Source organism: Carcharhinus amblyrhynchos, unplaced genomic scaffold (genome assembly GCF_965287045.1).
Source record: "Carcharhinus amblyrhynchos unplaced genomic scaffold, sCarAmb.v2.hapA scaffold_986, whole genome shotgun sequence".
Classification (NCBI taxonomy): domain Eukaryota; kingdom Metazoa; phylum Chordata; class Chondrichthyes; order Carcharhiniformes; family Carcharhinidae; genus Carcharhinus; species Carcharhinus amblyrhynchos.
Window position 1 is genome coordinate 33,065 of NW_027650726.1, and position 15,242 is coordinate 48,306.

At 55.8% G+C, this 15,242-nt stretch overlaps 1 protein-coding gene across 1 annotated transcript; it reads left to right on the forward strand.

The window, feature by feature from the left end:
* The first annotated feature begins 12,691 nt into the window (after nt 1-12,691).
* LOC145340408 (uncharacterized) lies at nt 12,692-14,872 on the forward strand. The gene has a single exon (XM_080184878.1). It carries the CDS (start codon nt 12,692-12,694, stop codon nt 14,870-14,872), a length of 2,181 nt encoding a protein of 726 aa, XP_080041004.1.
* The last annotated feature ends 370 nt before the right edge of the window (nt 14,873-15,242 follow it).

Below are 15,242 nucleotides of genomic sequence, written 5' to 3' on the forward strand. Positions count from 1 at the left end.
CAGGAGCCCAGACCAAGCTGTGATACAACCAGAAAGAATGCTTTCTATGGGGCATCTGTAAAAGTTGTATGAGGAGATGTACGAGGCAGATTTTTTACACAGAGGGTGGTGGGTGCCTGGAACTCGCTGCCGGGGGAGGGAGTGGAAGCGGATACGATAGTGAGTTTTAAGGGGCGTCTGGACAAATCCATGAATAGGATGGGAATAGAGGGATACGGTCCCCGGAAGGGTAGGGGGTTTTAGTTCAGTCGGGGCAGCATGGTCGGTGCAGGAGGGGCTGAAGGGCCTGTTCCTGTGCTGGAATTTTCTTTGTTCTTTGACAGACTCACTCCTAAACATCTCACCTAATCACCCAGCCTGTCAACAATCGAATTACACACACCACATCATCCTGCATTCATCTAGCAACTTTGACTCAGTCAATCATCACCAATATCTTCACAGGGGATGCAGTGGTGGCTGCAGGAGGTTACAGAGATAGGGAGGGGGGTGTAGGGGCTGCAGGAGGTTACAGAGATAGGGAGGGGGGTGTAGGGGCTGGAGGAGGTTACAGAGATAGGGAGGGGGGTGTAGGGGCTGGAGGAGGTTACAGAGATAGGGAGGGGGTGTAGGGGCTGCAGGAGGTTACAGAGATAGGGAGGGGGGTGTAGGGGGCTGGAGGAGGTTACAGAGATAGGGAGGGGGGTGTAGGGGCTGGAGGAGGTTACAGAGATAGGGAGGGGGGTGTAGGGGCTGCAGGAGGTTACAGAGATAGGGAGGGGGGTGTGGGGCTGGAGGAGGTTACAGAGATAGGGAGGGGGTGTAGGGGCTGGAGGAGGTTACAGAGATAGGGAGGGGGGTGTAGGGGCTGGAGGAGGTTACAGAGATAGGGAGGGGGGTGTAGGGGCTGGAGGAGGTTACAGAGATAGGGAGGGGGTGTAGGGGCTGGAGGAGGTTATAGGGATACCCTTTTCTCTTGCAGTATGAACTATTGTGAGAGATTGAACATTGGTGTTTTTCCTGATGAGTGCAGGATTAAAAGCTTCGAAGGTAAGATGGTCATTCAGTGATTGGCTGATGGAGAGCGATGAACATTATCTAGTCTCCTCCTGATTGGCCAGTTGATGGTCCAGTCACAGTGCCCCGAATGCACAGCAGAGGTCAGCACTGAGCCACACATTGGAGGAACTCTGAGAAACTGCAGGGGGAGCTTGAGTTACACTGAGTAGACTCACACTCATTGTATCAAACTCACCCAATCTGTGAGAGGAGGGGGAGACCCTGTACCCCAGTGAGAGTCAGCACCTTCAGGAGAGGAGGGGGGACCCTGTACCCCAGTGAGAGTCAGCACCTTCGGGAGAGGAGGGGGACCCTGTACCCCAGTGAGAGTCAGCACCTTCGGGAGAGGAGGGGGGAACCCTGTACCCCAGTGAGAGTCAGCACCTTCGGGAGAGGAGGGGGGGACCCTGTACCCCAGTGAGAGTCAGCACCTTCGGGAGAGGAGGGGGGGACCCTGTACCCCAGTGAGAGTCAGCACCTTCGGGAGAGGAGGGGGGACCCCGTACCCCAGTGAGAGTCAGCACCTTCGGGAGAGGAGGGGGACCCCGTACCCCAGTGAGAGTCAGCACCTTCGGGAGAGGAGGGGGGGACCCTGTACAGTGAGAGTCAGCACCTTCGGGAGAGGAGGGAGAGACCCTGTACCCCAGTGAGAGTCAGCACCTTCGGGAGAGGAGGGAGAGACCCTGTACCCCAGTGAGAGTCAGCACCTTCGGGAGAGGAGGGAGAGACCCTGTACCCCAGTGAGAGTCAGCACCTTCGGGAGAGGGGGGGGGGGCCCTGTACCCCAGTGAGAGTCAATACCTTCGGGTGAGGAGGGGGAACCCTGTACCCCAGTGAGAGTCAGCACCTTCGGGAGAGGAGCGGGGGGACCCTGTACCCCAGTGACTGATCATCCAACTCAATAGCCTCATCCTGCTTTCTCCCCATAACCTTTGATCCCGTTCACCCCAAGTGCTATATCCAGCTGCCTCTTGAATACATTCAATGTTTCGGCATCAACTACTTCCTGTGGGAATGAATTCCACAGGCTCACCGGGTGAAGAAATGTCTCCTCATCTCCGTCCTAAATGGTCTACCCCGCATCCTCAGACTGTGACCCCCTGGTTCTGGACTCCCCCCACCAAGGGGGACATCCTCCCTGCATCTACCCTGTCTTGTCCTGTTAGAATTTTATAAATCTCTATGAGATTCCCCCCTCTCATTCGTCTGAACTCTAGTGAAAACAATCCTAACCTAGCCAATCTCTCCACATACATCAGTCCCGCCATCCCCGGAATCAGCCTGGTAAACCTTTGTGAAGGGTTCGGGATAGAGACTCTTTCAGGGCAGTTGGATATACTTAGGGATTGAGGGAGGTGGGGTCTGGCATGACGGTTAGCACTGCTGCCTCTCAGTGCCGTTGTCCCAAGTTCAATTCCCGTCTTGTGTCACTGTCTGTGTGGAGTCTGCACGTTCTCCCCGTATCTGCGTGGGTTTCCTCTGGGTGGCCCGGTTTCCTCCCACAGTCCGAAAGATGTGTAGGTTAGGTGGATTGGCCATGCTAAATTGTTCCTTAGTGTCCAAAGATGTGCAGATTAGGTGGATTGGCCGTGCTAAATTGTTCCTTAGTGTCCAAAGATGTGCAGGTTAGGTGGATTGGCCATGCTAAGTTGTTCCTTAGTATCCAAAGATGTGCAGATTAGGTGGATTGGCCATGCTAAATTGCCCCTTAGTATCCAAAGATGTGCAGGTTAGGTGGATTGGCCATGCTAAATTGTTCCTTAGTATCCAAAGATGTGCAGATTAGGTGGATTGGCCATGCTAAATTGTTCCTTAGTATCCAAAGATGTGCAGGTTAGGTGGATTGGCCATGCTAAGTTGTTCCTTAGTATCCAAAGATGTGCAGGTTAGGTGGATTGGCCATGCTAAATTGTTCCTTAGTATCCAAAGATGTGCAGATTAGGTGGATTGGCCATGCTAAGTTGTTCCTTAGTATCCAAAGATGTGCAGGTTAGGTGGATTGGCCATGCTAAATTGTTCCTTAGTATCCAAAGATGTGCAGATTAGGTGGATTGGCCATGCTAAATTGTTCCTTAGTATCCAAAGATGTGCAGGTTAGGTGGATTGGCCATGCTAAATTGTTCCTTAGTATCCAAAGATGTGCAGATTAGGTGGATTGGCCATGCTAAATTGTTCCTTAGTATCCAAAGATGTGCAGGTTAGGTGGATTGGCCATGCTAAATTGTCCCTTAGTGTCCAAAGATGTGCAGGTTAGGTGGATTGGCCATGCTACGTTGCCCCTTAGTGTTAGGGGGATTAGTAGGGTAAATATGTGGGGTTATGAGAATAGGGCCTGGGTGGGATTGTGGTTGGTACAGACTCGATGGGCCAAATGGCCTCCCTCTGCACTGAAGGGATTCTATGATTGATGTGGAGTTTGTGGGATATTTGATGTGCTTGGGTCTCGTTCCTGTGGGCAGGAGTCTCGTGTTTGGTGTACGGGGCTACCCTTCGTGAAGCCGGTGTGTAATCCCAGATTCCCCACAATCTGATAGATTCGCCAGCCGAGACAGAGATAATTTAAACCGACATTCTAAATAGGGCAGCTCACATGAAAGCTTTGATATCTATTACTGGCCCATGGCTTGTCATTAGAGAACGGTTTGTAATCCTGCCCTGATCACCGCCGTCAAAGATCAGAGAATCCCTACAGTGCACAGGAGGCCATTCGGCTCATCAATTCCACACTGACTCGCTGACAGAGCATGTTACTCAGTTGCACTCCCTGCCCGATCTCATAACACGACTCATTTACCCTGGCCGATCCACCTAACCCGCACATCTTTGGACACTAAGGGGCAATTTAGCATGGCCAATCCACCCTAACCTGCACATCTTTGGACTGTGGGAGGAAACCAGAGCACCCGGAGGAAACCCACCCAGACATGGGGAGAACATGCAGACTCTGCACAGTCAGTGACCTGAGGTCAAGTTTTTTTCAATTCCCCGACAATACTCCTTCCCTCTCCCTGAACTTTCCCCAAACTACGCGCTGCACTGTCAGAGAATCAAAGAACAGATAAACAGCACAGCACAGGAAGAGGCCCTTCGGCCCACCAAGCCTGCTCCGATCACTTTGTCCTATCAAGATAACCGGTTGTACCCCTCTATTCCCCGCCTGTTCATGTATCTGTCCAGATAAGTCTTAAATGTGTCTAACGTATCTGTCTGAATCACTTCACTTGGCAGTGCCTTCCAGGCCCCCACCACCCTCTGTGTAAAAACCTCCCCCTGCACATCTCTACTCAACATTTCCCCCCCCCCCTTATCTTGAACTTGTGCCCCCTTGTAATTGTCATTTCTGCCCTGGGAAAAAAGCTTCCAACTCTTCACCCTATCCCTATACCCCTCCTAATTTTATAAACCTCTATCAGGTCGCCCCTCAGCCTCTGTCTTTCCAGTGAGAACAAACCGAGTTTCTCCAACCTCTCCTCGTGGCTAATGCCCTCCATACCAGGCAACATCCTGGTAAACCTCTTCTGTACCTTCTCCAAAGAACAAAGAACAAAAACAGCCCGGGAAACAGGCCCTTCGGCCCAATGAGCCCGCGCCGCCATTTTAACACTACCAGTACCCCACCGCCCCCCCCCGACCCATGACCTTTATCTAATGTCTTATGGCCATCCACATTGACGGAAACTCATTTAGGGACAATTTATTACCTCCAATCAGCCTAATAGCACATCTTTGGGGTGTGGGAGGAAACCGGAGCACCCGGAGAAAACCCACGCAAGCACGGGGAGAATGCGCAAACTCCCACAGACACCGGCCCAAATCCATGTGTCTGCACAGCGAACAGTGATAGTCACTGAGCTGTCGTCTTGCCCAGCATCTGGTCCAGTTTAAGCACGCACTAACGACATGAAGCACTCGGCCAATCTCAAACAATCAAGAGCAGCCCAAGTACGACCCATTGCGTGTATGCCCCTTGTTGGACAACCTCCATATCCGTCTGATAGTGTGGTGACCAGAGTTGGACACAGTATTGAAAATGTAAAACCAACGTTTTATACACCTGTAACATATAATTTGTCATCTTTTATACTCGATGCCCCAGTCGATGAAGACAAACATGCCGCATGCTTTCTTCACCACCTTTTCCACCTGTGCTGTCACGTTTAAGGATCTGTGGACCTGTACTCCCAGATCTCTCTCTGTGTCTCTATGCTCCTGATGGTTCTGCCATTTATTTTAGAGTTCCTCCTGAATTAGATCTACCAAAATGCATCACCTCACGTTTGTCCGGATTAAATTCCATCTGCCATTTCTCCCCCCAATTTTCCAGCCTCTCTCTATCCCGCTGTATTCTCTCTCAATCTTCATCACAACACGCAACTCCACCACTCTGAGTACCATCCACAAATCTTGCTCATCAAATCAGCTACATTTTCTTCCAAGTCATTTATATATATTACAAACAGCAGACACCCTGGCACTGATCCCTGCGGAACACCACTAGTTACAGACACCCATTCAGAAAAAGACCCTTGAACCGTGACTGTCTGGCTCCTGTGGTCAAGCCAGTTCTGCACCCATCCAGCTAGTTCACCCTTGATTCCATGAGATTTAATCTTTTGCACTGGCCTAGCATGAGGGACCTTGTCAAATGCTGAGGATGAGTGCTGAGGGAGCACGGCACTGTGGGAGGGTCGGTGCTGAGGGAGCGCCGCACTGTGGGAGGGTTGGTGCCGAGGGAGCGCCGCACTGTGCGAGGGTCGGTGCCGAGGGAGCGCCGCACTGTGTGAGGGTCGGTGCCGAGGGAGCGCCGCACTGTGGGAGGGTCGGTGCTGAGGGAGCGCCGCACTGTGGGAGGGTCGGTGCCGAGGGAGCGCCGCACCGTGGGAGGGTCGGTGCCGAGGGAGCGCCGCACCGTGGGAGGGTCGGTGCCGAGGGAGCGCCGCACTGTGGGAGGGTCGGTGCTGAGGGAGCGCCACACTGTGCGAGGGTCGGTGCCGAGGGAGCGCCGCACTGTGGGAGGGTCGGTGCCGAGGGAGCGCCGCACTGTGGGAGGGTCGGTGCCGAGGGAGCGCCGCACTGTGCGAGGGTCGGTGCCGAGGGAGCGCCGCACTGTGCGAGGGTCGGTGCTGAGGGAGCGCCGCACTGCGCGAGGGTCGGTGCTGAGGGAGCGCTGCACTGTGCAAGGGTCGGTGCTGAGGGAGCGCCGCACTGTGCGAGGGTCGGTGCTGAGGGAGCGCCGCACTGTGCGAGGGTCGGTGCTGAGGGATGCCACACGCGGAGGGCTGGGAGGGCCGGTGGGCGGGTTTTGAGAATCTGTCAGATTTTGTTGTTGTATTGAGGTGCAGTCAGTCTATGGCATTAGTCCTGCGATCTTACAGATTAGACTCATACACAAGGTTTTGTTTCGAACTCCGGGCCCCCTGTGTCTGGGGTGTGGCTGGAGAAGGCTGTCTGAAGTCCTTTGATGATCTGAAGTGAATTGAAAGGCTGGTGATTGTTAGGCTTGGGTTTAATCCTGGTATTTAGTGTTGACACAAGGGGCAATTTACTCAGATCGTGGGAAGCGACCCTCCCAGTCCTGGAAATGACCCCTCTAATCGGAGTGGTAATTAATCCATTTAATCAACTTCCAATTAGTGCAGAAAAGGTTTCCGGAGACCTGAGGACTCAACCATGTGCACACTGCTATTTTTAATATCAGCGCGTCGCTGGCTGGTCCAGTGTTTATTACCCATCCCTAATTGCCCCTTGAGAAGTTGGTGGGTGAGCTGCCATCTTGAACCCACAGCAGTCCCCGTGTGGTGTAGGTACACCCACAGTGCTGTTAGGGAGGGAGTTCTGGGAATTTGACCCCAGCCACAGTGAAGGAACGGCCGATATATTTCCCAGTCGGGATGGTGAGTGGCTCAGAGGGGGAACTTGCAGGTGGTGGTGGTGTTCCCCATGTGTCTGCTGCCCCTTGTCCTTCTAGATGGTAGAGGTGGTGGGTTTGGAAGGTGCTGTGGAAGGAGCCTTGGTGAGTCGCTGCGGGGCATCTTGTAGATGGTACACACGACTGTCACTGTGCGTCGGTGGTGGAGGGGGTGAGTGTTTGTGGTTAGTGTGTCGATCGAGCGGAGCTGCTTTGTCCTGGATGGTGTCGAGCTTCTCGAGTGTTGTTGGAGCCGCACCCATCCAGGCAAGCGGGGAGAATTCCATCACACTCCTGACTTGTGCCTTGTAGATGGTGGATAGGATTTGGGGAGTCAGGAGGTGAGTTACTCTCCGCAGGATTCCCAGCCTCTGACCTGCTCTGGGAGCCACAGTATTTATATGGCTGGGTCCAGCTCAGTTTCTGGTCAATGATAACCCCCAGGATGTTGATAGTGGGGGGATTCAGTAATGGTAACCCCCAGGATGTTGATAGTGGGGGGACTCAGTAATGGTAACCCCCAGGATGTTGATAGTTGGGAGGGGGGGGGGGGTTCAGTGATGTTAACCCCAAGATGTTGATTGTGGGGGGATTCAATGATCATAACCCCCAGGTTGATACTGGGGGGGGGGCGATTCAGTGATGATGACCTTCAGGATGTTGGTAGTGGGGGAGATTCAGCGATGGAAATACCATTGAATGTCAAGAGTTGACCCAAAAGAAACTTTTAAAAGGAGAAATTTGGAGGGCTGTGGGGGCAAACAGTGGGTGGAGTTGGGGGCAGTGGGGGGCAGGGGTGTAATTGGATAGAACTTCCAAGGAGTTGGCATGAGATGGGTGGGCCAAATGGCCTCCTGCAGTGTGAGCTGCTGACGAGATGGAGAATGAGACGTGTGCGGTTCCATGCCAGACTTGGAAAATCAGTCCCACACGAGACCTCTCCAACCCCAGCCGCTCCGACAAGGGTTCTGCGTGGCACTGATGGGCAGTGGCCTACATGACACTGCCCTGCCTTTGCATAGCGCCTGACATGTCCTTAACGGCGGCCAACGAGACAGCCGGCCAGAGGCAGGGGCCGCGAGACGCCGGGACAGACGTACACACTCGCGGCCTGAAAGGAGGGTGGTGGTTGAGATGGCAGCGGGCGTGAAGGGGTTAACTCCGCATTGCCTCACAGTACAGCAGACTGAGCTAATTTACTGCAATTAACTGTACACTTCCTCAGTAATTTTCCTCCACATCAGTCGCAGGCTGGCTGCGTGGGAACTGAGGGTTACAAACAAGCTAACCTCAAATTCCCAATTCCTTTACTCTGTCTCTCATTTCTCTACTCAATTCAACCCCATCCCCCAGACTTCTAACTTTAACAAAGAGATCACTTCGAACTCAGAACTCTTCAATACTTCCGACAAAAATAGCAGCATCGTTGAGGCGACAATTCTTTAAGTTAACTAGCTTTGGACTATTTAAATCAGCCCATTGACTGCACTCAATCTTGTCGGGGTACGGGTCCCAAACACACACTGACTCTCACTGGGGTACGGGTCCCACACACACACTGACTCTCACTGGGGTACGGGTCCCACACACACACTGACTCTCACTGGGGTACGGGTCCCACACACACACACTGACTCTCACTGGGGTACGGGTCCCACACACACACTGACTCTCACTGGGGTACGGGTCCCTCACACACACTGACGTACGGGTCCCACACACACACTGACTCTCACTGGGGTACGGGTCCCACACACACACACTGACTCTCACTGGGGTACGGGTCCCACACACACACTGACTCTCACTGGGGTACGGGCCCCACACACATTGACTCTCACTGGGGTACGGGTCCCACACACACTGACTCTCACTGGGGTATGGGTCCCACACACACTGACTCTCACTGGGGTACGGGCCCCACACACACTGTTCAATTGGGAATGTAGCGGGAGCTTTACTCTGTATCTAACCCCGTGCTGTCCCTGTCCTGGGAGTGTTTGATGGGGGACAGTGTAGAGGGAGCTTTACTCTGTACCTAACCCCATGCTGTACCTGTCCTGGGAGTGTTTGATGGGGACAGTGTAGAGGGAGCTTTATTCTGTATCTAACCCCATGCTGTACCTGTCCTGGGAGTGTTTGATGGGGGACAGTGTAGGGGGAGCTGTGATCCACTTTTTGGATTGCTCTGGGCTCTGCTTGCTCTGGGGGAGACGTGGGGGGTTGTTTTTTTGTCCTGACATTACTTGCAACGTGTGCCTGGGGCGATACAGGAACTGGCTGAACTGTAGCAGATGTTAGTGGGTACATGGACTGCAGTTTAGATTGTTCGCAGAGTTCGCTGTGAGGTAGAGACGGGGAACAGGGGCTCCCCTTATTGCAGCTGATCTGAATTAGACAACGGGAGAATCGAGGCTGATTGGACAGCCGTCCGAAAATTCAAACACTCTCACACACGCTCTCTCTCAGAAACACGCTCTCTCTCACACACTGCCTCTCTCTCACACACACTGCCTCTCTCACACACTGCCTCTCTCTCTCACACACTGCCTCTCTCACACACTGCCTCTCTCTCACACACTGCCTCTCACACACTGCCTCTCTCTCACACACTGCCTCTCTCTCACACACACTGCCTCTCTCTCACACACACTGCCTCTCTCACACACACACTGCCTCTCTCACACACTGCCTCTCTCACACACTGCCTCTCTCTCTCACACACTGCCTCTCTCTCACACACTGCCTCTCTCTCACACACTGCCTCTCACACACTGCCTCTCGCTCACACACTGCCTCTCACACACTGCCTCTCTCTCACACACTGCCTCTCTCACACACTGCCTCTCTCACACACTGCCTCTCTCTCACACACACTGCCTCTCTCTCACACACACTGCCTCTCTCTCTCACACACTGCCTCTCTCACACACTGCCTCTCTCACACACACACACTTCTCACACATATACAGACACTCCCTCTCTCTCACACGCACTCTCTCTCACACACGTGCACTCTCTGTCTCGCGCACTGGCTCTCTCGCGCACACACGCACTGTCTCTCCCTCGCACACATGCGCACTCACATTGTAGATGTGCAGGGCAGATGGAATCTGAATGACAGAGAGAGATACAGTGTTTAGCACTGCTGCCTCACAGCACCAGGGACCCGGGTTTGATTCCCAGCTTGGGTCACCGTCTGTGCGGAGTTTGCACGTTCTCCCCATGTCTACGTGGGTTTCCTCTGGGTCCTCCCACAGTCCAAAGATGTGCTGGTTAGTTGGATTGGCCATGCTAAATTGCCCCTTAGTGTCAGGGGGACTAACTAGGATAAATGCATAGACTTATGGGGAGAGGGACTGGGAGGGATTGTTGTTGCTGCAGACTCGATGGCCCGAATGGCCTCCATCTGCACTGTTGAGATTCTATGACAGAGAGAGAGAAAATGAGATAGGGAGAGAGAGAGAGGAAAATAATTTAAAGTTTTTTTTATTATTGTCACAATCCAGGTTACATTAACACTGCAATGAAGTTACTGTGAAAATCCCCTAGTCGCCACACTCTGGCACCTGTTCAGGTACACTGAGAGGGGAATTAGCACGGCCAATCCATCTAACCAGCCTCGCTGGCTGGTCCAGCATTTATTGCCTGCCCCTAGTTGCCCCTTGGAGGGGCAGTTGAGAGTCAACCACATTGCTGTGTCTCTGGAGTCACATGTAGGCCAGACCGGGGTAAGGACGGCAGATTTCCTTCCCTAAAGGGAACCGGATGGGTTTTTCCCACAATGGGTCATCAGTAGATTCTTAATCCCAGATACTTTGTATTGAATTCAAATTCCACCATCTGCCGTGGGCGGGATTCGAACCCGGGGTCCCCCAGAACGTTAGCTGAGCTTCTGGATTAATAGTCTAGCGATAATATCACTTGGCCTCCAAATCTGACAGAGAGGGGGACAGAGAGAGAGATCCGAACTTAATAAAGGTACGCACACATAGTGTGCAGAGAGTGTGGGCGGGATTCGAACACACTCCGAGCACTCTCTGAGTAACTGTAGCTCGATGAGTTTCAGTAAGTACAGCAAAGAGAGAGAATCCGGGGATAACCAGACAATGACTAGGCAATGCCTGACAGCTTGTAATATCCCATCGCTACCCTCTCATCAGCGACTGTGTCCATGTATCATTACACATCAGTCAGATCAGAAAGATTTGGCGGCAAGTTAATATTTGCCTATGATTCTGTCGTAGGCTGGCTGAAGTCTGAGAATATTTCTGGCTGGGGCACTCTGTTCTTTTCAAATGACAGCATCATCTGTCAAGGGAACACATTCCGAGCCCCGGCACACATCTGAGAGAGAATGCCGTGGGATTCATAACACCAAGAGTGATAATCCGAATGTTATTCGTAAAGAAAAGCTCTCAAACAGTTACACAGTGAGAGATCCTTACCCTGCTGAATAAACAGTGACTCTGTACAGTTACACAGTGAGCGATCCTTACCCTGCTGAATAAACAGTGACTCTGTACAGTTACACAGTGAGTGATTGTTACCCTGCTGAATAAACAGTGACTCTGTACAGTTACACAGTGAGTGATCCTTACCCTGCTGAATAAACAGTGTCTCTGTAGTTACACAGTGTGTGATCTTTATCTCTCTCTCTCTCCCTTTGTCTCTCTCTCTCTTCCGCTCTCTCTTTATCTCCATCTCTCTCTCTCTCATTCTGTCTGTCTTTCTCTCTCCTTCTCTTTCTCTCTCACTCCCTGTCTCTCTCTGACTGTCTCTCTTTTTGTTGTCTTTGTGTGTGTCTCTCTCTCTCCTTCTCTCCCTTTCTTTGTTTCACTGTCTCTCTCTCCCCCTCTTTCTGCCTCTCTCTCACTCGCTGTCTTTGTCTCTCTCTTTCTCTCTCTGTGTCTCTCTCTCCCCCGTCTCTCTCTCTCTTCTCTCTCTCTCCTGCTCCTTCTCTGTGTCACTCTCTCTCTCCCTCTCTCACTGTGCGTGTGTGTGTGTGTACGTCTCTCTCTCTCACTCTCTGTCCTTCTGTGTGTGTGTGTGTGTCTGTGTGTGTGTGTGTGTCTCTCTCTGTCCCTGAGTGTGCGTCCCCCTCTCTCTCTGTCCCTCTGTGTGTGTGTGTGTGTCTCTCTCTCTCTCTCTGTCTGTCCTCTGTGTGTGTGTGTCTCTCTCTCTGTCCGTCCTCTGTGTGTGTGTGTCTCTCTCTCTCTCTGTCTGTCCTGTGTGTGTGTGTGTGTCTCTCTCTCTCTGTCTGTCCTCTGTGTGTGTGTCTCTCTCTCTCTCTGTCCCTGTGTGTGTGTGTCTCTCTCTCTGTCTGTCCTCTGTGCGTGTGTGTCTCTCTCTCTGTCTGTCCTCTGTGTGTGTGTCTCTCTCTCTCTCTGTCCCTGTGTGTGTGTGTCTCTCTCTCTCTGTCCCTGTGTGTGTGTGTCTCTCTCTCTCTGTCACTCTCTCTCTGTCCTCTGAGTGTGTGTGTCTCTCTCTGTCTCTCTGTGTGTATCTCTCTCTCTCTCTCTGTCCCTCTGTGTGTGTGTGTCTCTCTCTCTCTGTCTCTCTCTCACTCTCTCTCTGTCCCTCTGAGTGTGTGTCTCTCTCGCTCTCTCTCATGCTCCTCCCAGTCTGAGTTGTGTGGATGTGGACGGTGAGGGGGGGAGTTGGGCGGAGAGAGAGTGGAGTTCTCTGCAGGGAGCGATCTTGGAAGCTGCAGTTAGTCGGGAGTTTGCGAGCAGAAAGAGAGGGATGTTGCTGCTGCTTCTGTCGGTGCTGAGCCTGCCGCCCGGCGCTGCCGCCCTGAAACCGGTGCCGGTCGGTGCCGTATGCAGCGCGGAGGCTTGTTACAGCGCCCACCTGCAGCGCAAGTCCTTCACCGAGGCGTGGCGGGCGTGCCGGGACCGCGGGGGCAACCTGGCCAGCATCAAGAAGAGGCGCGAGGCGGACCTGGTGGAAGAGTTGCTGGAGGGGATGTCGGTGAGGGAGGAGCAGGGGGAGCTCAAACTCTGGCTGGGTCTCCAGCGCCAACCCCGTCAGTGCTCGCCGCACAAGGCCCTGCGCGGTTTCACTTGGATGACGGGCGACCAGGACACGTGGTACACCAACTGGCTGCGGGAGGAGCTGCCCGCTTCCTGCCCGGCTGCCCGCTGCGTGGTGCTGAGCTACGGCGTCGGCGACGCTGCTCGCAGCGCCAATTTCAAGTGGCTGGACGGCTCCTGCCTGCTGGCCGTGGACGGCTACCTCTGCCGCTACTCCTACCGGGGCATGTGCCGGCGCATCGAGCTGGGCCCCGGCGCCCTCCCGCCCGCCACCTACGACACGCCCTTCGGGGTCACCTCCGCCCTCCTGCGCCACGTCCCCTTCGGCTCGGTGGCGGCCCTGCCCTGCGGGGGGCCCCGGGGGGGCGGGCAGTCGCTGCTGTGCATGGCCCGGGAGGGGGGGCTGGTGGGCTGGTCGCGGGACCCCCCCTACTGCCCGGAGGAGGAGGAGGAGGAGGAGGAGGAGGAGGCGCCACACCCCCCTCCCCACCCCCGCAGCTGGTGCGGGACGGCCAACGGGGGCTGCCAGCACACCTGCCTGGACGAGGGGGCCTACTACCACTGCCTGTGCGAGGAAGGGTACCAGCTGGGGGAGGACGGGCGCTCCTGCGCGCCCCTGGACGCCTGCGCCGGAGCCCCCTGCCAGTTCTTCTGCGCCAAAGGCCCAGCCGGCTTTGCCTGCAGCTGTCCGGGGGGCTACCGGCTGGCCGAAGATGGACACCGCTGCCTGGACGTGGACGAGTGCGCCCTGGGGCCCTGCGAGCAGGACTGCGTCAACACCCCGGGCTCCTACTTCTGCCGCTGCCACCCGGGGTACCAGCTGGAGGGAGGGCAGTGCAGGGACCTGGACGAGTGCCTGACCACCCCCTGCGGCCAGCTGTGCGCCAACACCGAGGGGTCCTACCAGTGCTACTGCGAGGTGGGATTCACCCTGGCGGAGGGCGGGGGCGGGGGCTGCACGGACGTGGACGAGTGCCAGTACCTGGGCACCTGCCAGCAGATGTGCGTGAACTACCTGGGCCACTACCAGTGCCACTGCGAGGAGGGCTACTCGCTGGAACCCGATGGCTTCTCCTGCCGACCTCACCACCCCCACCACCACCCGCCGTCGCTACCCTGGAGCCGGGACACCCCCTCGCCCGAGGGGGGCTGGGACACCACGGCCCGGCCGGTGGGGGAGAGCGAGACGGAGACGGCGCTGCGAGCGGGGGGCACGAGCCCCGCGCCCAGGGCGCCCAAAAGGGCCCCGGTCCCCGCGTGGACGCCAGCCCCCGAGAGGGCGCCAGTTCCCGGAAGGACGCCAACCCGGAGCCCCCCGACGGAGACGGAGGTTCCGGAGACCACCGCCACGACGCCAGGACCATCCTCGCCCCTCACCACTCCCCACCGGGGGGCCGGCGGGGGTCACACCGATCCGGAGAGGAGGGAGCCGACGCCCACCGCCCACCCCCAGGAGAGGGGTGGGCCGGTCGAGCCCAGCGAGGGGGGTCCGGAGGAACCGGCCTGGAGGTCGCTGGACTTCCCGGAGAGAGAGGCGGCGGCGCCACCCGTCGCCACCACCGGGGCCACCAGTCCGGCCTCGGACGCCGTAACCGCGGAGACGGCCGCCACGGACCTGCGCCCCGTCACCGAGTCCGCCCTCGAGGCTTCGGGAGCCCCCGACGCCCACCGCGAATACCGGAAACGCCGGGATGACCGCTGGCTACTTATCGCCCTCCTGGTGCCCATCTGCGTCTTTGTGGTGGTGATGTTGGCTCTGGTCATTGTCTACTGCACTCGCTGCGCCTGCAGCAACTCTCGCCGCGCCACCCACTGTTACCGCTGGGTCCACAAGTCCACCAAGAGCCCAGCGCCCGCGTCCCACACGGGCAACATGAACTCCAGCGTGTGAGTAACGACAGGACAGCGGGGTGGGCTGGGGGAGGGAGGGGGAAGAAACGAGGGAGGCTTGGGGGAGAGAGGGGGCTGGGGGGGGGTAGAAAGCGAGGGGGGCCGGGGGAGGGGGCTGGGGGAGAGAGAGCGAGAGGAGGGCTGGCGGAGAACGCGAGAAGGGCTGGGGAGAGGGCCGGGGGAGACAGCGAGAGGGGCTGGGGGGAGGTGGGGAGAGAGGAGGGCTGGGGGAGAGAGCGAGAAGAGAGCTGGGTGAGGGGGCTGGGGGAGAGAGTGAGGGGGGGCTGGGGAGGGGAGAGAGAGAGAGAGAGAGAGAGAGAGTGAGAGAGGGGAGGGCTGGGGGAGAGAGAGAGGGGAGGGCTGCGGGAAAG